Genomic DNA, 25,186 nt, shown 5'->3' with positions numbered 1-25,186 from the left:
GATACGTGGGTTTAGCCCACCTCGTGACACTACACATTTACGACGTTAAACCTTTACGACGCTAGGCACCTCTTACACACGAACGAGCATTTGTGTTAGGTAGTGCATACGAGGTAATTATAAAACGGAAATGTATTAATAACACAACTACATACCTCATCGGTGACGTGCCTCCAAAGTGGAGTTGACCGATGATTCGCCTACTGGCTCAACTAGGTATCATCATCGAGTTTAGGCTCCACTCTATCCAGTGCTTGCATATCTTACATGACAGCAAATAGATTGTTAGCAATTACTGAGGATTCACTCTATGACAAGATATAATTACAATAGCAAATCATGTCGTCTAAGCATGTGATCCAATGTGTACCCGTGATTGATCCGCATTAACACAAACTTGATTAATATGAGTCAATTCATGACTACAAAAACAACATGACATATAGAACTAGAAAGGATTAATGATTGTTATTAATTATAAAGAGGAAGTGTATGCTTGAGTTTTATGATTACTGGCTGAGAGAGATTATTATTAGCCAAACATTCCAATTTTCTAAACATATAAAAGGTCAAGTTTGCAACTTGACCTATTATGATTAGTAAATTTACTACTTTTAAGTAAATTTCAACAAAATAATCAAAATTCCACATAAACCCAACTTAATATTACCCAAAATCAGAAAAGATATCACCAAAACAACACAGACCCATTTGTCTACTTAGCCATTTTTAGTTGTCTAGTAAGACAACTTTGAAATTTCCAATGACACCACAATTATTGTGGCATATAGTAGGAATGAAGATATGATATTCTAATGGTTTCCAAAGGTATGATTTGATTTTAAAAATCATGGGTTTTGGATTTTGTCTAGTCATTTCATATACTTTTGGAACAAATATTTGGTTGATATATACAAGGCTTGTGACTAAAGTTTGTAATATTAAGTAACCTATAATGTAAGTTGTAAGATTATGAGAAGTAAAAGTTAAAATTTTTGATGGGTTTGTTAAGATTTGAGACCTGTTTTTGAAGTTGGAAAGAAAATTTGATTTCTTTATTTCAATTGTTTCCTTTGGCTTACGAATATATTTTGTATATGGTGGAGTTATGAAAGTTAATAAAGGTCATTTGGTTATGATAAAAGGATAGAAAACTTTTAGGAATTAATTTGTATAAGTCAATCGGTGATACAATTAAAGGTGGATCATATCATAATGTTTATGGTGGAGCACAAGGCAAAGAGAAGTGTTTTAGTTATAACACCACAAATGGCAGATAGTAATAGATGAAAGAGATAAAGATTTTTGAAAAAAAATGTAATTGATATGATTGAAAAGTCAAATCCAACAAAGAAGTTCATGAATTACTTTGTACTCATTAATTGTTCCACTTATTGAGGACACTGTAAAGAACTTATATGGTTGAAATTTGTTGAGCTCAATTCATGAAAGGATAAGTATTAATATGCATAGGCTTGTTGGTTTTGAAAATCCCACATTGATTAGAAAGAAATAGTACAGAGGTATAATGATTTTTATTGAAAATAGTAATCCCATATTGAGAAGAAAAAGAACCAAAGGTTTAGAAGGATAGTGCAACTTTGATTTGCTTTGGTACGTAAAGAGTTTAAAGACAAAACTTTATTGGTGCTTAGTGTCTTGGATTTGAGGGTTTGCCTTAAAAGTTTCTTTTCCAATATCATTGATATTGGATATATTGTGAACATAAGCATTTGATCAAACAAACTTCTATTTTATGTCTGTTGGGACTTACAATTTTATTGTGTATATATATTATCACTTACAAAAACTAGTTATTTTTGTGCAGGATCTTTCTCTCTCTCTCCTTTTGTTGTTGTTGTTGTTGTTGTTGTTGTTAAGATATGAGGGCATTTGGAGCTCTTTGAGCATTAAACTAATCTCTTGAAATAGTCTCTTGGTCTCACAAATACCAAGTTATTATAGGGAGAAATTCCTTGGAAGTGGCTCTAATATGCTTGCTAGAACCTCATGGATATCATGAGATCTTAAAAACTATTAAACCAACCCTTAACAAGTTAATTTTACACACTATACACAGTATTTAAAAAAAACAATCACATTATATTTATAATGTCATTTTAGATCAATTTTAATTACGATTGGATAAGCATCTATTTGTGGGTTTTGGCATTTCAATCAGTCCATTGATTTGATACACAATGTTCATAGAACCCAATAAAATGTCTTCTTGATTAGTAAATTTACTAATTTTAACCAAGATTCAACAAAATCATCAAAATCTTGCACAAAACACAGCCCCATATTAACCAAAATCGGATAAGACACGTTTTACATAAACCCAGAAATATCACCACAACACCACCAATCGATTTGCCAAAAGCCCCTATTAAAACCTCGATTCCAATGATATCACAAGCACATTTAAACTCATTAATGAGAAAATAACACAAACATAACCATATAGCAAGAAATACTTTAGATCATTATCATTGCAGGATATAAAAGACAACAAAATTCTCATCATGATTATTAAATTTACTACTTTTAAGTAAGTTTCAACAAAATAATTAAAATCCCACATAAAACACAACCTAATATTACCCAAAAATTAGAAAAGATATCAGAGAAGAGCAACGTACCTGTAATCAACGGCGGCAAGTATGGTGAGGGTTCGATGGAAGCACCAGGGTTCCGGTAATGATGACTGATCGAAGAGGGTGAGGGAGACTGGATAGGGAGAGTGAGATTGATGGAGAGTGGGGGAGAGTGATCGCAGAGCAGAGAGCGAGGGAGAGTGATGGCAGAGAGTGAGGGAGAGTGTACAGGGAGAAAGTGAACAGACCTTGTGAGACGTTAGGGATTCAAATTTTTAAGGCAAACTCGATTTTCTACTTACCGAGTTATGCATGTTCACATGAGCATTTTTTTATTGGAAAAGGCCATGTATGCTTTGCTAGCGTGGCACAACGCTCTGACTAACTTGACCATATGAATATTGAGTTTTTTAGTAATTCGCATATAGGATAATCGAGTTTCATATGAAAAATCGATTTTCACATTATCGAGTTTCAAAACAAGGGTATTTCCCTAAATAGTTTGAGAAAATGGGCAAAATGCTGGAAAGTTTGTGAGAAAGGGACAAATGCCCATTTTGGCCCTTTACTGCATGAGAAACTCTACTCGCATGATTTCCAATTCTATTAAAATCTTCAATGATGTAATTTGAGATTTTTTGTAGGTGTTTTATACTACACGCGAAACCTAGTGAACCGTACGAATAGTGTAGTTAAGGCTTGTGCTGGTCTAAATATATAGTGTAAATTTGGGTAACTTTGCCTATGAAAGGATTTTATTTATGGGTTTGAGTTTTGTGGGTAGTTATTTGATTAAATTATATGCAAGGAGTGTGGTACAACAATAATGCATGGTTTGTGTGTTATGTGGAATGTTGTGCTAAATGGTTTACTTCTCTAGAACTATTTTTGAAAATCATAATAGTAGAATTAGGTCGAACTCAATGACATTTGCTTGCATATTTTTTGTATAAGCTTTGCAATTTTTTAGTCATATGGTACCTTCTCTTGATAGTGTAATTTCGTAGTTAAATTTTATGTTATTCTTATTCAGTGACTATTAATTAGGTTGGAAAGAATTGATTCTTTAACATATGCATAACTTATGAGGAGAATTAATAAGAATTGGAGGAATTTTATATATAATGATAACATAATTTTTTTTTATAGAATGTCTATTCAAAGTACATCAATTGAAGATGTAAAAGATATTAATCAATCTTTGATGTCTTTGTTGCATCCATCCAGTGTTAATATTATTTGTCATCCAATTGTTAATACTAATGGTTCGATCAATATAGCTTCAAATATATTGAGTAAATGTTGGCAATACTCCAAGTATTAACATATTGCCCATATCTACATATTACTTCAGTTTTCTATACAACACAAATTGCCAAGTAGGTTTTCTTATTTTTTATTTATTTATTTTTAAAGGAAAATTTCCAAGTAAGTAGTCATTCATATAGGGGAAAAAAATATTAATATATAGTTTCATATTAGTCTGAAATCTAAATAAATATTAATATAACTATAACGTTTTTTATTTTATTTTATAATTCAATGGTTGGATTGAAGAGATTTGAACCTTGAATATATTTGTTGGAAATAGTAGAAGTTGCTAAAACAAAAATTATCAAATAATTGAAGAAGAGATAAATTCGTGCATCACACAAGTTAGCGACTAGTTACATAACATACAATAATTTTTTTTTAAAGTATTAAAATATACTTTATGAAATAATTTGACACATTATAAAAGTGACACAATACAATTATTATTTTAACTTCTTCTTATATCTATATATATATATATATATAATATGTAATTATTTAAATTGGTTAAAATAACATATTAAAAAGGAAGAAGAAAATAGAGGAGAAAGCCCAAAAAAAAAAAAAAAAACAAAAACAAAACGAACGAAAATCCAAAAAAAAAGCAACACCCAGTTAGAGGGGAAAGGGAAAAAAAAAAGGTGAGAGAGGAGGAGACCCAAAAAAAAAAAAAGGTATGAAAATCCAAAATACAACTAAACAAAAAACGCCCAGTTGCAGTTAAACCAAAAACAAAAAGAAACAGACAGCCAAAAAAATATAAGACAAAGACAATATGTGTACAACGTGTACAGAAGCTTCTACCGTGGGTATTTTTGTGGAATACTTTTGCCCCCTTCTCTCTTCAATTTGGGAAAATTGTGTTTTGGTCGTCCAAAGAGAAACTCCTAGATCCTACCGAAATCTCTCCTGTTTTTCAGCTTTAACTAAACAACCACAAATACCATTTTCTCCTTACTTTCTCTTCATAATTTTCTATCCCCTTGTAATCACTCTAACTGAGCCTTAGCAACTCAACACCTTAATTTTAAAAAGTCAAATGCTGTCCAAGTATCTAACCATGGTCCATGAGAGAAAAAGTATTAAAGACTACAAGGAAAAATTATCTCAATGGATATTGTAAGGTTGAATTTATTCAATCATGTGTTGGCTTTATTCCATTCTAAATTTTGTTGTAATTTAGCAATTAGATACCTTGTATTTAGGTGGGAATTATGTAAGGGTAGTGTGTGAGAGAGTGTGAAGAAAGCTCAAGATGTGTGCACTTAAGAAAAGTCTCGTGACTGAATCTCGTAACTGGCAAGTTGCCAAATGTGACACACATGTGAAGCATGCAGGGGAGTTGAAGAGTCATGACAGTTGGAGTACTACAGGACAAAACTTCCAATCTGGTCAGGCAATTAGCTCGCGGCTCAAACTCGTGACTCGTTCCAATTGCGAGCTCGAGTTGCCAGAATGCCCTGTTTGGTTGTAACTGACTCTTCGCATTCCTCATACACCCTACTATAAATACCCTTATACCTATGAAATGTAGAGAGTTTTTCAGAGAGAATTTTGAGAGAGAAACCCTAAAGAAAAACAAGATTGACTCATCCACAATTTTCATCTTTTAATTCTCCAAATTCCTCTACTCTCACCCTCTCCATTGACATATCCTTGAGAGGTACATTAACCAAATCCTTATCTCACCATACTCGGAGAAAATTGGCCTTTGCCCCTTTCGTGTAAAAAATCAAGTATTTTGCCCCATTTCCCAAATTAATTAGGGAAATGCCCCTATTTTGAAACTCGATTTGTAGAAAATCGAGTATGGGGCGATCAAACCTTAAAAAAAAAAAATTTGCATGGAACTTGAGTTCATGGAGCTCGAGTTCCATTTAAAATGCCATTATAGGGCTCCCTGAACGCAGTTATAGGTATGAGGCGATCAAACTTAAAATTATTAAAAAAAAAAAAAAAAAAAAAAAAAAAAACTTGCATGGAACTCGAGTTCATGGAGTTCGGATTCATTTAAAATGACAATATAGGGCTCTCTGAACGCAACTATAGGTATGGGGCGATCAAACTTAAAAAAAAAAAAAATTGCATGGAACTCGAGTTCATGGAGCTCGAGTTCCAGGAATTTATTTATTTATTTTTTAATTTTCAGTTTGTTATAACTCGATTGTCCTAAAATCGAGTTTTAAATTAAAACTTGATTTTTAGAAAATTGAGTTTCAAAACAGGGGCATTTCCCTAATTAGTTTGGGAAAGGGGGTAAAATACTGGATTTTTTTTTAATAAGGGCAAAAGCCCATTTTCTCCCACCATACCCATATCAGTGAGGAGGTATTTTGGTGCTTAGGAAGCAGTTTAGAAGGGACCAATTCATTTTGGTTGATGCAATGGGTGATTGCGGGATCTGGTAAGCTAGAGAAGACAAGGTTTGGCGTAACCTTGTTGGAGCAATAAGCTTGTAGAGCTTAGGTGCACTGGGTAGATTAGGCTTGGAGGGTCTTCTGCTATTCATGTATCCCAACTTCATTCTCTAGTGGATTATTGACCGCTTGAAGGGTGGCGGAGAGGTTTTTCGTCGAGTACTTTGGTTTCCTTTTCGATAACACATTGTCGTGTTATCTTTGTGTTTGCATATATATATATATATATATATATATATACCAAATTCAAAATTAGAATCAAGGAGATTTTATTAAAATAGCAGAAACTAGACAAACTACATTGAATTTCCAACTCATTCTATAAAAAAAAAAACATTGAATTTCCAACTAAAATATGTTATACACCACAAAGAGAAATCCATTCATCATGCATAATTTTACGGGCCATTTCAATTTGGAATGATTACTAGATGAGTTCACAACGGAAGCACCTCTTACAAAGTGACAAATAAACTTTTATGCTATGTTTGGAAGTTTGGAGGGAGAGGAGAGTAGAGGGAAGGAGAGTAGAGGGGAATGGTTATCCTCCACCTTATTTGGATATTTTTAAAATTAAGTAAAGGGAGAAAGGAATAATTAGTCTTTTCATAGTTTGTAATTTTGTTAATATGGTAAGGATAAATTTGGTAATTCATTTAGTCAAGCATTTCTATACTCTACTCTCCCTTCAAATCTCTCCAGTTTGGGGGAATTAAAAATGAGGGTTTAGAAGTAGTTAGAACCCTTCCTCCCTCCCCCTCCTCCCTTAAAAAATATCCAAATAAGATAATTTAACTTACTCTCCCTCTCTCTACTCTACTCCCCTCTATTCTCTCTCTATCCAAACAAGCTATTAGTTTTTAGTATGGTCAAATTGTTAGTTGAAGACCAAAAAGTAGCTTTTTAATAGTACTATTTTTGAAACATGTTTGGACACGAGGATAGGCCACACCCATGTTAAAGTGAGAAATGCAACAAGCAAACAAACCCAATCAAGTAATTAGGAAACAATAGTATTGTAAAAAAAGGTTTTCTTTAGGTCAAACCAATAAAATCAAAGGCCAACCATTGATGGTTCCCAATTAATAAAATTCAGTCAAATTGATAGCCTCTCTATTTTTCAAAGTTAAATTGATCTAATATCAGGGTGAGCCAAAAATGTTGGTTTGGACATTGGATTTGGTGGATGCCTTGCTTTGTCCGTAGCAGCTTCTAATCCTGATATTGATCTTAAACTATTCTAATTAATGAAAATTTAGACATTTGTTGCAAAGAGAAGATGGTCACTTGGCACAACCATGAATTCTAGGTCCAACTTTTATTATATAGTATAATATTTAATATAGATGTACATTAGGTTGTAATATATGTGGTAATCCCATATTGAAAGTAGAGATTTTTTTTTTTTTGAGAAAGAGGTAAGTAAGTTTATTGAACTAAATCAAAGCGGAATACATCATCCAAGTCATTGGGTAGCTCTTCTACCCATACATCAGTGTCTGCAGATAAAACTGCTCTTCTAGCTAGGGCATGTGCCAATTTATTACCCTCTCTACGTACATGAACAAAGGAACAACTTGCTAAAGATGAGCTGAAATTGCAAATCTCTTCAATAATATGGCCAAACAGAGTACGGTTGGGACCACCTGCATTGATGGCTTGAATGACCCGTTGGCAATCACCTTCAAAACACGCTTGGGAGAGCAATAATTCTTTCACCAAGATCACAGCTCTACAGGCGGCAAGGGCTTCAGCATGCTCCACGGACTGGGGTCTAGAGATTTTTTGACTCAACGCTCCCATGACATTACCAGAATTGTCCCGAACCACCACCCCAATTCCAGCAAGCTCACTACTCTCAAAAAAAGCCGCATCAAAATTAGCTTTGTATCCACCCTCTGCTGGCGGTGACCACTTGACATGAGGAACATTGTGCACTGCGTTCGGAGGTCGCTGGTGAACCTCGAAGAACTCCATAACCAGCTCATTTGCTCTTCGACATATCTCCTGAATGGGCCACGTGGGTTGGCGTTCACGCAGCTTGTTTCTACGCTGCCAAAGACTCTAGGTAATTGTTGAGAAGAGAGCAACAGAGAAAGCAGAGCCTTGCTGAACAACAGAGTCTAGCAAGTCCACGAAGCTCATGTGGGCTTTCCGATACAACCCAGAAAATCTAGAATCTGATTTCCAGACCGACTTGGCTTGATCACACAGCCATAATACATGCAAGAGTGTTTCTGGATAATCCTCGCACAGGGAGCAAGTCACGTCCACCGGAATCTTCCGTTGTACAAGATTTTGTTTTGTGGGAAGGGAGTCCGTTGCCGCACACCAGATAAAGTGTTTGATCCTTTGTGGCGCATGAATTTTCCAAATGCGCTTCCATAGTGAGGAACACTCCCCACCTGATGAAGAAGGAAGTCCATTGATAGCTTCTGCAGCAAGAACTCTGTATGCAGACTTAACCGAATATTCGCCATTCGGGGTTAGAGGCCAAACCAGCGAGTCCTCTGTATTCACAGCACTGACATGTATCCTCATGATCTTCTCTGCTTCCCAAGGGTAAAATATGTGCTGAATCAAACTAGGGTCCCATGTTTTGGAATTAGGATAAAATAAATCACACACCTTCTCAACCCTTGCATCATTCCTAGGCGAGATCACTTTGCTCTGTCCCACATCCGGCAACCAACTATGACTCCAAATATCTATCTTCCGGCCATCACCGACCCTCCACACAGCCCCCTTATGAATGACATCCCTGGATTGTAGGATACTTCTCCATGCATAGGAGCATTTTGAAGGTATTGGGACTTCCAAAATGTTTCCATTTGGGAAATATTTAGAGCTAAACACTTTAAAAAGAAGTGAATCCTTATTATTCAAGAATCTCCATACCTGCTTAGCAAGCATTGCCTTGTTAAAATTTTGGATATCTCTAAAACCCATACTCCCAATAGATTTGGAGGAACACAATGTACTCCACTTCACCCAATGCACCTTTTTTGTCTCACCATTCCCCCACCAAAACTTACGAATCATCATTTCAATATCTTTACATAAGCTAACCGGCAATTTGAAGACACTCATAGAATATGCCGAAATTGATTGAATTACTGCCTTAATCATTACCTCTTTCCCAGCTTGAGAGAGTAACTTTTCCTTCCACCCTTGCATTTTTGACCACACTCGTTCTTTGATTTTAGTAAAACTTGCTTTCTTCCCCCTCCCTATAAAGGAAGGTAGACCCAGATATTTCTCATAATGTCGAATTGCCGGAAGACCAAGTGACCCCTTAATTGCTTCCCGAGTTACTTCATCAGTGTTTCTACTGAAAAAGAGAGTGGTTTTATCCTGATTCACCATCTGGCCTGAAGCTGCTTCATACAATGCCAATAACTCCTTTATTTTATCACATTCTGCTAGTGTAGACCTGCAGAAAAGTAAACAATCATCTGCAAAAAATAGGTGAGTAAGCTTTGGGCCTCGCCTACTAATAGAGAAACCATGAATTTGTCCATCATCAGCTGCACCCCTTAGAAGCGCATTTAGACCTTCTGCACAAAAAAGAAAGAGGTAAAGGGATAGAGGATCCCCTTGTCTTAGCCCTCTTGTTGGGACAATCATTCCTTATGGCTCACCATTTATCAAAATTGTAAGGTTGAATTTATTCAACCATCTTATTGGCTTTATTCCGTGCCAAATTTGCTTGTAATTCAGCATTTAGTAACCCTGTATTTAGGTGGGTTTGATGTAAGGGTAGTGAGTGAGATAGAGTGAAGTTTGCTCAAGAGTGTGCAAGAAAACAGAGTGTCGCGGCTGGATCTCGCGGGTGACTCGCAGCTTCAAGCCGCCAGAAGCAACCTCACGTGCCAAGCATGCTGGAAGGTGAACAGTCTGCTAGCTGGAGCACTACAGGACAAAACAGGACAACTGGCCATACGGTTATCTCGCGACTGGATCTCGCGACTTAGTCAAGCCGCGAGGTCAAGCCGCGAGCCACCCCTGTTTTGTAGAATTCTGACGTTTCACATTCCTCTCCACTCCAGTATAAATACCCCTATTACCCACGATTGAAAGAGAGCTTCCAGAGAGAATTTTGAGAGAGAAATCCTAAAGAAAAACCAGATTGTTTCACCCACAATCTCTACCTTAGAATCTCTTCAAATTCCTCAACTCTCTTCCTCTCCATTGTCAAATCCTTGAGAGGCATTATACCAAACCAGGTTCTCACCATCATCATCATTGTGAGTCTGTTGTTTGGATTTCTGGGAAGCAGTTAGGAAGGAACCAATCTTCATTGGTTGATGCTACGATCTAGTAGCGGAATCCGGAAAGCTAGAAAAGAAAAAGGTTCGGCGCAACCTCGTTGGAGCAAGAAGCTTGGAGGGCTTAGGTGCACTGGGTAGATTAGGCTTGGAGGGTCTATTGCTGTCCTTGTATCCCAACTATATTTTCTAGTGGATTGATTACCGCTTGGAGGGCGACGGAGAGGTTTTTCGCCGAGGACTTCGGTTTCCTCTTCGATAACACATCGCGTGTTGTCTTTGTGTTTGCATCTTCCTTCCTCTATCTTTGCCTTTAAATTATCTGCTGTGGATTTTATTTTGTTATGGCTTAGATAGTATTTAATCAATTTCGTATGATAGCATATGTTAAGTTTCCGCACACTAGTTGTTTGACATATTGCTTGAATTGATTAAGTTGTTATTTGGGGGTCTAAACGTTCAAAGGTGTTTTTACACGTTTTTGAACTTTCAAAAATAGAATATGACACTGTGGTAATGCATTCCATGATCAGACATACCCAGGAATTCTGAAAACCCATCTTCAGTAAAATTTTCTCTAGGAAAGCCCACTCCACCCGATCATAGGCTTTGCTCATATCTAACTTCAAAGCCATAAAACCTGTCTTCCCTGAGCAGCAAGTTTTCATGTGATGGAAAGATTCAAAGGCAATCAATACATTATCAGTAATCAATCTGTCAGCAATAAAAGCACTCTGGGTTTCAGATATGATACTGTTAAGGAGTGGTTTGAGCCTATTTGCAATGACCTTACTGACAATTTTATAAATCACATTACACAAGCTAATTGGTCTAAATTCAGAAACTCTCTTCGGGTTTTCTACTTTTGGAATTAAAGTAATAAACGTATGATTTATGGATTTTAAGATAGAGCCAGAATTAAGACAAGATAAAACAGCTTGAGTAATATCCATACCAACTTCCGTCCAGTAAGTCTGATAAAATAAAGGGGGCATGCCATCCGGCCTAGGAGCTCTCAAAGGGGCCATTTCTTTTATTGCTAACTCAACCTCCTCAGCCTTGTAGGGAGCTGTAAGTTTTAAATTCATATCCCTGGAAACAACTTCCTGGACTCCCTCCAAAACAACCTCCAAATTTTGCGGGTTAGATGTTGTGAAAAGATCAGCATAGAAATCAACCAAAACTTTTGTAAAGGCAGCTTCCTCAGATAACCAAACACCCTCTGCATCCCGTAGCCCTTTGATAAAATTCCTTCTCTTCCTATTGGTGGCTGTCCCATGAAAGAAACTAGTGTTCTTATCACCACTTTTAATCCATTGAACCCGAGATCTTTGATGCCACATTTGTTCTTCCCTATCAATCAAGACATTCAATTCTGACTTCAACCTCAACACCTCGTCATAATTATTCTCCCTGACCATTCTTTCCTCAGCTTTCCATAACAAATCCTTTTTCTGCTGGATTTGTTGTTTAACATTACCAAAATGTGCCTTGCTCCACTTCTTTAAATGTTTCTTGCATCTCTTCAACTTACTGGCCACTGTGAACATAGGAGTACCATTTGGACACTGGTGTGACCAAGCTCTAGAAACAGTATTCCCATAATCCGAGTCCGTAACCCACATAGCTTCAAACCGGAAAGCGAGCTAACCAATCATAGTTTGCCACCCCTCGGTCTAGACGTTCCCAAATCCATTCACCATACCGACGACCATGCCAAGTGAACTCAGGTCCAGAATATCCCAAATCTACAAACTCGCAATCATCAAGAACGTCTCGGAAAGACTGCATGAGATTATGGGACCGTTGTGCACCACCTCTTTTTTCCGTAACCTCCAATAACTTATTGAAATCTCCTAGGCAGCACCATGGGAGCTTTGGTTTAGAATTCAACATACGAAGCATATTCCATCCCTCAGCTCTTCTACTCGTTTCCGGTTCACCGTAGAAACCAGTCAAGTGCCATCTATTATCCGAACCACCATGCACTATCCCGTCGATATGATACTGTGAGAAACTATCAACCCAAACCATATCATCCTCTTTCCACAAGAGTGCTAACCCACCGCCCCTCCCTTCACTTGGGACAGTAAAACACCCAGCAAACTTCAACTGACATCGAACCCATTCCATCCAATCTTTATCCGACCATGTTTCCGACAAAAACACGATCTCGGGACCTTGCGCTTGTACAATGTCTACAAGCTCTCGAACTGCACGGCGGTTCCCAAGCCCCCGGCAGTTCCATGCTAAAAGATTCATTGGTTCCGGCGGGGCTGGGAACTAGCCTCCACCGATAATGTTAAATCAGACTTTGCTACCTTCTTCTTGTGCCCCTCTGTTTCCTCTGTTTCTGCATTCACGTCTTTGGAAGTTCTTTTGGATAAAATGGAAGAATGATGTTCAGTGGGCCGAACTTGACTTCTTTCTCTACGTACCCAGCCCTTCTCCTTATTTTTCCCTTTATCTTGCACTACACCCGGACTAGAGGAGCGGCCCAACAGCCCAGGCCCATTGCTTAACTTATTCTCAGCTTCCTGTTGGTGGAGCGTGACCTCATTATGGTCATCATTGACTTCGTTGACTTTTATGTTATCAAATTTGGAAATTTCGTAATCAATCTCCTCCAATTGCTCCTGAAATAAAGATTTCTGCACCGTTACTTCTTTACTACGAAGCGACACCGGCTCCGCAATATTTGGACTTTCCAAACTGGTCTCCCGTGGATCGGAGCTGTCCAATTCTGCTTCCCGGTCGGCCACCTGACCAACTTGATTATCGGTCTCCTCCCTACTCTGTTCTGCTTCTTGACTGGAACCACTTCCGCCAACTTCCTTTGGACTGCTTTCTACCGCATCCTTCTCTCCATGCATCTCAAAATCATTCCAACCATCTTCCTCGTCCAAACTCGGCACACGGATAACTGTTTTTTTAAAAGGATTTGGCGTGGTTGCACGGAGCCATGCACCGAACTGCTGATCACCAGCCTTGAGAGTACCTCTACTTCTAATCCATAGTGGGCATTCTCTATCTCCATGGGTAAGCTTTCCGCACCAATAACAGATATTGGGCAGTCGTTCGTATCGGAAGTTAACCCAACCCTCCTTTCCTCTAGCCGTAATAATAGTACGTCCACGGCATAACGGTTTTTGGATATCGACCGCTTCCCTTAACCGAAAGAAATTAACTCCATACTGATCTCCCTCATCTGTCATTTGGTTCTCGACCTTGCCAGCTACTAACCCAATCTTCTTAGCCAATTCCAAAGAGAAACTTCCAACCGGCAAGTCATGGACCTGAATCCAGAAGCGGGTCACACTAAAATCCAGGGATCGGATTGCAGCATCTCTGTCAACTCTTTGCAGCACCACGAGATGCCGATCAAAAGACCAGGGTTCCCCTTCCAAAACCCTATCAATATCTGCCTCCTCAGGAAACACGAAGAGAATCTTATGATCCCCCATGTCTCTAATCTCGAACCCTTTCCTGGTCTTCCACAAGAGTGTAAAAGTCCTGGCTATGGCCTCCATATTCAGCACTCGACGAGTCAAAAACTTCACTGCCAATATATGCTCCTCCACCGTATTCTCCTCTTGGACAGCAAACTTATCGCCTTCGCACTCTGAGAGAGAAAACCTCTTCCACGAACCCATCAACTTCTCCATCTCAACGAAAAAAAAAACTACTCGCTCTCTCCCTCAGGTCAAAAAACGTGGGAAGAGGACTGTAGAACTATGGAAGACTGTAGAAACCCCACTTTGACGTAGGTACTAGATTATTCTCCTGACGGCTAGGGTTACCCTAGGTCAGAGAAACTTGAAAGTAGAGATTAAAAAGAGAAATTATAACAATATAATATTTAGAGTTTGCTTACTTTATGTTTGAGGTTTGCTTGGGTGAAGATTGAGCGAAGGAGCAAAACTCATTTGAAACTTCGGTTTTGAGTTTTCTATAGAATTGTGTAGATAGTAAGCCTAAAAAATTTAACCATTATCTGACACGATCTGCGAATCTAATATGACTAACCCATTTATAAACAGGTCATGAGTTAAGGCTGAACAAGTTTGAGTCATATTTAGGTTGACATAACTGATCTGTTTAATAAACGGGTCGTGTTTATATTCAACATGCTAACCCGTTTGACCCATTTAACTTATAAAGGTATTAGCTTTTGTTATTATTATTATTTTTTATTATAGCTTAATATTTTGTTGTGATTATACATTTATTACTATATTTATGGTTGTAATTGTATTTTAATTTTAAAATATATGAGAACTGATAACAAGTTATCCTCATCAAGTATGACCTATTAATCAAACAGGTTATTAAAGGGGTTATTTGTATTGATCTTTATATGACTTGTTAATTAAACGGGTTAAACGTGTTGTGTAGGATTAACCTGTTTAATAAACAAGTCATGTTAAGGTTGAGGATTTTTGACACATTTAATTGGGTTCAGGTCAACTTATATAGTCGAATACTCATGGTTTGACACAAAACAAACTCAACCTGCGAAAACGAATTCTCACCCCTACTAGTGATTGTTGTTAACTGTATTTGGAGTGTCTCACTCTTTATTAGTGATTTTTCAATGGTATATCTTCAATAATGTCTCTTCATTCTACATATATGTTGTTCTTTTCATATTCAGTAAAGGAGTAGAAAAATATAAGGAAATTCTATGAATTTTCCAAAATTGCTATTTGTAGAGCAATTATACTAGTCTAATATTAGATTTTACTTAGTGAAATTTCTGTATGAGGATCGCTTGGGTAAGTGTGTTGGGAAGGTCGAGTGATATATATATATATATATATATATATTTTTTTTTTTCCCTATTTAGGGTTCATGGTACACAAATTCATAGTAGTAAAGAATTTTCCATAGACCTAAGTTTTTAGGGCGAGCTGTGTAACTCTTTTGTTCTATTATTGTATCTCACTTCTGCTTCTTTATATCAAATTTTTATTCTCTTTATTTTAGAATTTGATATTTTTGGCAATCTTTCAAAAACTCATAGTAATTTTCGCAATCAATTTATTTTTTTGCGTGAGAGGGCTGTCTGAAAACTCTTGCACGTAACAAAAAAAAAAAAAAAATCATCGAGACTTATCTTAGATCTTTTAGTTAGCTAGTGGGCTACACCTATTCCTCCGAAGTCCAAACAACGTCAAAAATTGTAGCTAACAATCACATTGATCATCCTATTGCGTCTTTATAATTGACATTATTTTTATAATAAACCGATGAAACAGAAATTCTATATGGAACCTTACTCATTGAATAACACGAAAGTTAAGCCCTTTTTTTTTTTTTTGAGAAAGTACACGAAAGTTAAGCTCTAGTTGTCAAGAAAGAGACATGATTTCTAATTTTCATTGGAAATATATTTTATTAACGAGAAGCCCTACATATAAATTATATTTTTATAATATGATATGTTAATATGTGCAAACAAGTTGCAAAACCTACTAAGAAGTAAGAATCATCAAATCAACACTACTAAGAACTATATTTATGATAAGGGTAGCATCACCCTTAAGTTGTCTAGAATAACTATTTACTTTGTAATCTAAGACTTACTTCCATTATGGCCTGTTTGGAAGTTTAGAGAGGGAGGAGAGTAGAGGGGAGTAGAGGGAAGGAGAGTAGTAGGGAGCAGAGTAGAGGGGAAGGAGAGTAGAGGGGAGGAGAGTAGTAGGGAGCAGAGTAGAGGGGAAGGAGAGTAGAGGGGAGGAGAGTAGTAGGGAGCAGAGTAGAGGGGAATGGTTCTTCTCTACCTTGTTTGGATGTTTTTAAAATTAGTAAGGGGGAAGGGAGTAATTAGCCTTTTCCCTTATTTGGATGTTTTAAAAATTAGGATGAAGAGGAGAAGAAATGATTAAAATAGACAAATTTACCCCTATTTGAAAATGGACTTGCAACATTGGTTTATTATTAATTTAGAAATGGTAAATTGGGAAATTTATCTAGTCAATAATTTATTTACTCTACTCTCCTTCCAAATCTCTCCAATTTGGGGGAATTAAAAATGAGGGGTTAGAGGTGGTTGAAACCCCTCCAAATCCCTCCAAACTCCTCCCCCTCCTCCCTTAAAAAACTTTCAAACAAGGTAATTGAATTACTCTCTCTCCCTCTACTCTACTTCCCCTCCTTTTTTAAACTTCCAAACAGGCCATTAGGTAACCTAACTTTTCAAGAATTTCATTTTAATTGGAATACATTGCAATCACTGTTTATTATTACTTTTTTTTTTTTTTTTTTTTTGAGAATGCTGTTTTTTATTACTTAAGGGAGTAACCATATTGGTTTTTGATTGAAATTGCGAAAGAGCATTCAATAGGCCACTTTGGTTCTTGACGTTCGGAGTTAAAAAGGTTGTGTAGAAGTAGAAGCAACCACAGCCAAAATGGGCATTTGCTTATTTCGCTCAAAACAAGTAGTAAAATGTCTTTATTTTGAAACTATTTGGCCATATGCTCCTATTTTAAACTTGATTTTCTAAAAATCGAGTTTTTCATTGAAATTTGATTTTTAGAAAATCGAGTTATAGGCAAAAAACTTAAAAAAAAAAAAAATTACATGTAACTTGAGTTCCATGTAACATTTTGCAAATAACTCGATTTTCATTAAATTAAGTTTTTCATTGAAATTTGATTTTTTTAAAATCAAGTTTCAAAACAGGGACATTTTGCTAGATAGTTTCAGAAGATGGACATTTTAATACTTGTTTTGGGCGAAATGGACAAATGTTTATTTTGACCAAGCAACCACTTTAGCAATTTCTTTTCAATAAAATTACTCAATCACCGAGGCCTAACCTAGGCACCTAGCTAGCCAGACTTGTATGGTGCAATCCAATTCAAGATATGAGTGGGCTGGGGAGTTATAGATTACCCGATCCAAGTATCCAACCCAGCACCAGATTCACAACCTATAGCTTAAACCTTAAACCCCTTTCACTATTATTTATTTATTTTGTCTCTTCAGGTTTGTCTGAGTCTTTTTATTTTTTGGGGTGGATAAATATAATAAGATGTGTCTTATTTTTAGGTTTGGGTTCTATTTCTAGTCCAGACTAGATTGAATTGGGCCTCAAATACCAAATTTCAAAACTGCCAAATGCAAATGGGGACTCTCTTTGCTTTTTAAACAAGTGCTGTGCCCCAAACAGGAACTTTTGTCTCACTCTATAACTAATACTCTCTCTCCCTCTCTCTCTCTCTCTCTCTCTCTCTCTATATATATATATATATATATATCTCACAAAGTTGTTCACAAAGTTCTGATTTTTTTTCCCTGTTTCATTGCCCTTGTTTTGAAAGTTTTCTTCTGTTTGCAAAAAGACCCTTTTTTCTTTCCACATGGCTTCCCAGATTATCGGGAAAAGTTCCTTAATGCAGAAACTGGAATCTTTTTTAGGCCTGACAAGCTCATCAAAGAGAGAGTTCTTGATTCTCCAAACCACTTTCAGAGTCTTAACCATTATTTTCCTAGTAATTGCAATATCTGTAATGGTCACCTGCTCCCAATCCATCGTGATGTTTGGTTTCCCATTCAAAGCCAGCTATTCCTACTCATCTGCCTTAAAGTATGTACTAATACAAGTATAAACCTTTGAAAAAAATTAAGTCTTTTTGTTTTTAATCTACTAAATTTTAGAAGGCTATTGAACCCATTACTGTTGTTTCTCTCACAGATTCTTGGTTGGTGCTGAAGCAGTGGTTTGTGTCTTCTCTGCATTGTCATTGATCTTTGTTTACCTTCAGTACCGCTCGGAGTCACACCCCACCAACTATTTTTTCCTATTTTTGCATGACATGGTAAGCAAGATTTGAATGATTCAAAAGAAAAAAGAAAATTATAATAATAAAAAAAACAACTATACTCTCTAATGCTAGTATTTTAATGCTTCGTTTGAACCATGTAAACACTGTGACACAGTCCATCCCATGTCACATTATTTTGTATACTTTTTTTCCTTTTACAACTAATTGTATATGTATAATGTATAGCATTGTATATGTATATGTATATGTATATGTATAATGTATAATGTATAATGAATATAATATTATAGTACAGGCGATGATGATTTTGATGATATCTGGATGTGCCGCGGCAACTGCAGTTGGTTACATTGGTCGTTATGGAGAAGTCCAGATAGGTTGGGGATCCGTGTGTGACCGAGTGAGCAAGTTTTGCAACAGAACTGTGGTATCTGTGGTTTTCTCTTATCTGGCTTTCTTTGCATACTTGACTCTTACAATTGTTTCTGCCACCAAGCTCAGGTCTCGAGCTACTGAGTGAAATCACCAAAGAACATAACGATTAGTTGAAAACACCCAGTTGGGGCTACATCATAATGTAGGGAAGTTATGTTTTGTTTTTAACAAAAGAAAGATTATAATGTTGGGGTTTTCTGTTTCGGCTCCTTAATAATCTCTTGTTATGTGAAGCTGCATTTGATTTTGAGTTTACCACTGTTAAATTCATTTTGTTTGACCCGGATGTTATGTTAAAAGTACAAGAATGTGCCAATTAAGTAACAAGGCTCTTGCCATTTTAAAATGAAATTTTGATGTGGTATATTTAATATTAATCTAGGGTGTTATAATGAAGGGAAGCACTAAAATAGAATGAAAACTGCCCTCTTGGTCTTGGTTATAGATTAACTGTACAAGGTGTCATATTGATGGTGTTGGACTGTTAAGGAACAATTAAACAATTACCAAGATGTGGACATTGAACGTCTATGTCACGTGCCACTGAGATTAAATAGCAGTAAAATGGAGTTCGGAAGGTGAGAGAGAGAGAGCATAGTAAGATACAAACATTCATAACTTGTTTCTGTTCTGTAGTAATTATATTAGCTTTTATAAAAACGTAAGGAAGTTTAGTTGGCAAATTTGGCATCCGACTACTGTAAATGAGAAGAGGTCATGTAAGCGTTCATTCAGTTTCAATTTCATCTTCACTATCCTTGAGGTGTTCTTTTAGAGGCTGACCCTGAATTTCCCATTTTTCACTATCCCATGCTGGATCAATTTCAGGCAGTTGATAGTCATCAGGTCTTAATGACAATTGGAAATCTGGTAGGTCAGGCAATGCTTGGAGAGCCCTGCATCATCGCCAATATAAAATTTTTGTATAAAATTTCGATATTCATCTTTTAGTTAATAGTATTCAGGAGAGGAATCAAAGAAACTTAGATGAGGATTGCTTTGGAAAACCCTTACTTTTCTTGTTCTAAGAGATAGCCATGCATCTGAGACTTCCTTGATGCAACTTCAGGAATTTTCTGTTGTAAATGCTTCATTGATCCCCAGAGTGGAGGAGCCCTTGCCAAAAGGAAAAACAAAATTGTGAGCAAAAAAAAAAAAAAAAAAAGTTTCTTAGAGGGGAAAATACACTATTAATCCCTAAACTTTAGCCTACGATCCATTTTAATCTATAAAATTTAAAGTGATTACTTTCAATCCCTTAAATGGTGTAGCCAAACTATAAAGTAACATTTCACCACTCCATTACACACATTTGGGACTAAAAGTGATCACTTTAAGTTTTAGGGACTAAAAGCGATCACTTCAAGTTTATTAGAGACTAAAAGCAATTACTTTAAAATTCAAAGTTTAAAATCAGTAATGGGCTAAAGTTTAGGGACCAACAACGTATTTTGGCCTTTCTTAAATGGTGACTTGAGTACATAGATAATAACCTATGCATTACAGTACTAATCAAAACCAACCTGGTGACAGGAGTTGCAAGGCAAAAGCTCAAGCAGGCCTTCTTGCACTCTGACAAAATTTCTTCAGCAGCAAGAAAACAACACACAGCACTAACATGACCTGATGGTTCATTACCCTTGTCAAGGATTAGACCGTGGTAGTAGTAAGCTGCAGCCTGATGATATAATATAGAATAGTTAGAATCAGATAGACAACATTTACTGAACATGGCCAGGAGAACAAATTATAATGAGAGTTTGATATTGATAGCATTGAAAACCTTTGCTTCAAGGAATTTCCATTTGATGAACCAAAGAAGCTTCTTTCCATACCCATTATTGGTGTCCATGTCACATTCTGACAAGCGGTGATAAGCCTGATCAAACATAGGAGAAGTACACTAAACCATGTGAGAAATACACAAACAAGCAAATATTTTTCAAGAAAACTACGCTAAACAAAATTAAGGCCACTTGAAAGGTTATTCGGATCTATTAGGCTGATCACATTGAAATGAACTCTGTATTAAACAGGGTTCTCAAAATATAGTTTATGCAGATAATAAGCATAGTTTAAGAGCTTGATGATGAGTTCAGCTTTTTGCTCATGAAAGATGAGAATATACAGACCTGACTAAAATAGCTCAGCTCTTCACATGCCAACCTCCTCTTCACTGATAATGTGGCCTTTTGACATTCAACAGCTAAACCAAGCTGAATTTCAGTTCCCTGAATGTGTTATCAAAATCATTATCAAGGAAGTCTTTTAACTCAGTTTAGACTATAACAATTAGTATGTGAGTTAAATAATTACCCATAAATAATCAGAAGTAAAATTAGATAAAGGAGAAAAAGGACCAAATATATGAATTAACTTCTGTGTGCATGTTGTTCTGTTTTTTCTTTTGGTAAGCAGTCAATATTTTTGGGGGGTAAGTTAAATTCTTAGTGTTCTGTGTGCATGTTGGTGTTTCGTGCTTGGAAATTTCAAAAATCAAAAGACAAAAACATTGAAGACCTTGAGTGATGAATACCTGGCCTAGTGCTTGAATAGAAATAGCCTCCAGTACACCATCCTGCAAATCTGTTGGCAACCTTTTCCTGGGTATATGCATATAATTCGTTAATTACTCCAATAAAATTTAACGTAAGAGCTGCATAAAGGAGTCCAAAGCTCTGGAATATGTTAACATACTTGATATCTGGTGGTATATGAACCAGAACATCCCGGACACAAAACTCCAGGTACGCTGCTGCCTTAAGTAACAAATCAACAGCATCCCTCTTGCAATCTAGTTGTAGGCATTTAAATGACAATTGATTAGTCAACATATAGAATATCTAATGGAAATTGGCTCCACAAAGAATTGAAGGGAAACATGGAATTGATATGGATAAATATAAACCTGAAGATACAACCCTTATACCAGAACCAGAATGGTCCTTAGGGATCATTAACGAGTCAGCCTCCAACAAAGTCAGCATTGCCATTAGGTGAACAACTGATAGTACTTCAAACCAGGAGTTTGCTATACATGTTTCCTGCTATCAAATTTCAAACCCCAGTTACAATACTAGAAACAACCAAAGCAAATTATGTTAAATTCAAGAATGAATTTCTGATTGTCTTACATGTCGTCCATCTTCCAAATTCTTCCATTTGAATTTTATGAGTCCCTCAACACCATATTCTGTTACATATGCTGGTTATTTTTCATTTGAAACTCTGGGAGAGAGAGAGAAGAGTTATGAATTATGATACCTTTCTTAGTGAGTCCAATCAAAACACACAAATACTCCTCAAGTGCTCGCAGTAGTTCAGTTATTGCAGATCCACCTGCAAGAAGTACAATTTCTGCTCAGTAAGGACACTTTTATATTCATGATTCATTTGGTTGCTGATAGAATACTGTAACTACAAGAATTTCTAAGATATAAAAGCTCATCCTAACTAAGCCAAATGTGTTTACTCAAGTCCAACATAATAAAACATCTCCAATATGATATTCTAGTACCTATTCGTTTCCTACATTTCCTCAGCAACCAAACAGACCATAAAGAATAAACAGAAATTCAGCAATACTAGAAATATATATGTAAGACCAGACCAGTATTTTCTGCCACCAAAACAATCTGATTCCGAAGGCAAGACAACCTATCTGCAAGATCTTTTGGAATTAGCCCTCTAAGCGGCCTTAGAAGATCAGATTGCACTGGAATTCGCATTGACGGGACAAAGACCACGACTTCGGGGACACTCTTCTTCTTCTTCCTTCCAACAGCATATATAGAAGTAGTGCACCCCATTTTTCTTGTTGGGAATTGGTTTCAAGCATAACATCCTACACAAAAACCAGTCATCCAACTCTATATTTTTTAGCTCCTACAAGCAAAACAATGAGACTAAAAGAACTTGAAGAAATGAGAACAAACACATATTCTGAGAAGTATGCTAATAATCAGCTCTAGTGAAGTGGGTGAGAAATGAATAAAGAAAAGGAAACGTTAGTTGGGATGTGGATTAGAAGGTACAAGATTGAATAAAATCCTTCATTAGTAGTTGTGGAAACAGAAGGGACAAAAAAAAAAAAACAGGTAGATTCATATTGAATATTTAAAAAAAAAAAAAAAAAAAAAACGCAGTACTAAAAAGAACAATAGAAAACTAGTACAACTGGATAAATGAGTTTAAGTGCAAGAAAGAGAGATCAGAGCAACTGAGCATAACAAATAGTATACAAATAAATAAATATATAACTGAAGAGACAAGATTGAAATGACTTACTGGTTACAGAGAGAAGATAGGAGTGAGAGAGCTATGAAGGTTCCTGGGTGCAATGGACATGTTAATATGGACATCTCAGAGTCAAAGAGAGAGAGAGAAAGAGAGAATCTGGGACTAGGAAAGCTCAGGGACCGAGACATGTCTCACATGGCGGAGACGCAGAAGTCTCCGCGTTGTTAAAGGAGCCCGTGGTAATATTTTTGGACTTTTAAGAAAAATACGTGTACAAGTCGTTAAATGTTTGTTTATTTCAACTGGACTCAGTGCATCAGCTCAGTTGATCCAGCGTCAAACAATAGATGACGACAAATTTTACAGTGACCACAAATTTTATATATATATATATATATATATATATTGATAAATGTAATGAAAATATTTTTAAGTGTTTGATGTAATACTTAAAAAATTTTAAGTACAAACTACACAGATGGGTTTGCGCGGCCACCAGATGGGAGAAGAGATCCGGTGTGTTTTTGTAAAATATTTTACCAAGTTCTTTAAGATAAAACATTTTATAACATTTTAAAATTAATTTTACAGGAAACATAAAACATTTTTAGATTTGACTAAATTTTATAATGAAATAAAAATGATAAAATGTTAAAAAAATTTACGACAAAATAAACGAAGACTTAATTTCATTTTTTATTAAGGTAAAAAATTATGATTTTTGCAACATCAATTTCATGTTAAATCATTATTGGTGATAAATTATTAATTGTGCTAAAAGATCAAGTTATTAAGAAATGGTAAATTTAATCATTTAATTATAATTCTAAAGATTAATACCAATTTTTTTTTTTTTTTACATCAATCAAAACCTATTTTTTTATAACCAAGATTTTTGTTTTTGTGTGAAATTTGGGGTGACTTTAGACTTGGGTAGCGTCAAATGTGGATAGAGCACATTTGTCCTAAAATCTTAGCTCTTTTTTTTTTTTTTTTTTTCGTTGAAAATCTTAGCTTGGTAAACGAGGAAGTGGCTTTCGTACTAAGGCATGAGAACCATATTCTCTGTTGTGCTTGAGTGCTAACTTTTGACAATTGGTGTCGTGTGCTGGGTAGGCTGACCTAGGATTTCTCCCATGAAAATCTCATCCCTAGATCTTCTTCCAAATCACTTTTTTAGATTTAACTCTTCAAGTTTACTCTTATATCAAGTATCCTATGGATGTAGCCACGTAGATAAGAAAAAACTATCTAGAGATACCACCAATCTACCATATATCATTTATGTCACACTTAATACTTCTATTTGTATATGAAAAATTTGGTGGACACAACTTTTAATTTATACCACAATTTTTGCCACAATCCAAATGTGGCTACTATGAAAGGTAAAGAAAAAGTGGTTGGATGATGTAAAAATACAGTCACTAACAATCAATTATGTTAAGGTTAAATTACAACTTATTCACCTGTGATTTGACCGAAATTTAAGTTACCTATCTGTAAGTTTGAAATTTGACACTTTACCTACCTGAGGTTTGATTGAAATTTAAGTTGCTTACCTGTGGTTTGAAATCTCATGATGCAAGTGTTTTACCAGATTCTTTTTTATCTTATTTGATCTTGTATTTTTATGTTTTTTGTGTTTTTGGAGAGAGACATAAAAGTAAAGTAAAATTATATGACAAGTACCCTTAGGACAATGGTTAACAATCTATTTTAGGAAAGTTTTGATACTACTTTTATGGGAAATAAAAAAAGCTGTCAAAATATTAATAGTTTTTTTTTCCTATAAAAACTTTCTTTAAATGAATTATTAACCATTACTTTAAGGGCATCCGTTACCATTACTTTATTTTATGATACTATGTGTTATGATTTTTGAAAACCATAGAATATAAGGCTAAGTTCACAGTCAACTTACTAGATAAGCAGCAACTTTCGGAGGCTGTCTATGGATCTGCCATCAATCCCACCAATGTTCGCAATATATCTGCCACCTTCCCAGATGCATTATGGTACCATGAAAAGAACCATCTTCCCAGATGTATCATGTTACCAAGGACAGACACGGGCTGGTTCATGGATTAATTCCAATATCCAATGTTCTTAAATAAACTTGG

General features: G+C 35.9%; 4 protein-coding genes across 10 annotated transcripts; 1 reads left to right on the top strand and 3 right to left on the bottom strand.

The window, feature by feature from the left end:
- Positions 1–7,756: 7,756 nt before the first annotated feature.
- On the bottom strand, positions 7,757–8,305 carry LOC115969601. The gene has a single exon (XM_031089292.1). The coding sequence runs from the start codon at positions 8,303–8,305 to the stop codon at positions 7,757–7,759; it is 549 nt and encodes a 182-aa protein (XP_030945152.1).
- A 4,549-nt stretch (positions 8,306–12,854) lies between these two features.
- LOC115969588 lies at positions 12,855–14,261 on the bottom strand. The gene has a single exon (XM_031089272.1). The coding sequence runs from the start codon at positions 14,259–14,261 to the stop codon at positions 12,855–12,857; it is 1,407 nt and encodes a 468-aa protein (XP_030945132.1).
- Positions 14,262–17,892: 3,631 nt separating this feature from the next.
- On the top strand, positions 17,893–19,252 carry LOC115976387 (CASP-like protein 1F2). Its single transcript, XM_031097627.1, has 3 exons — positions 17,893–18,190; positions 18,299–18,422; positions 18,685–19,252. The coding sequence occupies exons 1-3, from the start codon at positions 17,964–17,966 to the stop codon at positions 18,907–18,909; spliced, it is 576 nt and encodes a 191-aa protein (XP_030953487.1). The 5' UTR covers positions 17,893–17,963; the 3' UTR covers positions 18,910–19,252.
- Positions 19,253–19,338: 86 nt separating this feature from the next.
- LOC115976385 lies at positions 19,339–23,313 on the bottom strand. 7 transcript variants are annotated; one of them, XM_031097626.1, is made up of 12 exons: positions 23,112–23,313; positions 22,435–22,668; positions 22,089–22,163; positions 21,959–22,017; positions 21,733–21,868; positions 21,522–21,618; positions 21,361–21,427; positions 20,957–21,055; positions 20,608–20,703; positions 20,348–20,502; positions 19,839–19,940; positions 19,339–19,720 (listed from the first exon to the last, which is right to left on the bottom strand). In XM_031097626.1, the coding sequence occupies exons 2-12, from the start codon at positions 22,631–22,633 to the stop codon at positions 19,552–19,554; spliced, it is 1,254 nt and encodes a 417-aa protein (XP_030953486.1). In that variant the 5' UTR covers positions 22,634–22,668; positions 23,112–23,313; the 3' UTR covers positions 19,339–19,551. The 7 variants fall into 7 exon arrangements, with proteins under 7 accessions (XP_030953486.1, XP_030953481.1, XP_030953484.1 ...); XM_031097621.1 differs by having other exon boundaries at positions 21,733–21,871; positions 21,959–22,029; positions 23,112–23,309; XM_031097624.1 differs by having other exon boundaries at positions 21,733–21,871; positions 23,112–23,308.
- Between the last annotated feature and the right edge of the window lie 1,873 nt (positions 23,314–25,186).

Source organism: Quercus lobata, chromosome 2 (assembly GCF_001633185.2).
Source record: "Quercus lobata isolate SW786 chromosome 2, ValleyOak3.0 Primary Assembly, whole genome shotgun sequence".
In the NCBI taxonomy this organism is placed as follows: domain Eukaryota; kingdom Viridiplantae; phylum Streptophyta; class Magnoliopsida; order Fagales; family Fagaceae; genus Quercus; species Quercus lobata.
The sequence above is the reverse complement of the archived record's forward strand: the minus strand, read 5'-3'. Positions and strand labels throughout refer to the sequence as shown.

Excerpts from the sequence above, each read along its gene's own strand:
- LOC115969601 (XM_031089292.1), bottom strand. The coding sequence starts at position 8,305 with ATGGAGTTCTTCGAGGTTCACCAGCGACCTCCGAACGCAGTGCACAAT.
- LOC115969588 (XM_031089272.1), bottom strand. The coding sequence starts at position 14,261 with ATGGAGAAGTTGATGGGTTCGTGGAAGAGGTTTTCTCTCTCAGAGTGC.
- LOC115976387 (XM_031097627.1), top strand. The coding sequence starts at position 17,964 with ATGGCTTCCCAGATTATCGGGAAAAGTTCCTTAATGCAGAAACTGGAA. Across the intron at positions 18,191-18,298 it reads TCCTACTCATCTGCCTTAAA|ATTCTTGGTTGGTGCTGAAG; the intron begins GTATGTACTAAT and ends TTTCTCTCACAG. Across the intron at positions 18,423-18,684 it reads TCCTATTTTTGCATGACATG|GCGATGATGATTTTGATGAT; the intron begins GTAAGCAAGATT and ends ATTATAGTACAG.
- LOC115976385 (XM_031097621.1), bottom strand. The coding sequence starts at position 22,633 with ATGGGGTGCACTACTTCTATATATGCTGTTGGAAGGAAGAAGAAGAAG. Across the intron at positions 21,619-21,732 it reads TATAAGGGTTGTATCTTCAG|ATTGCAAGAGGGATGCTGTT; the intron begins GTTTATATTTAT and ends GCCTACAACTAG. Across the intron at positions 21,056-21,360 it reads CTATTCAAGCACTAGGCCAG|GGAACTGAAATTCAGCTTGG; the intron begins GTATTCATCACT and ends TAACACATTCAG.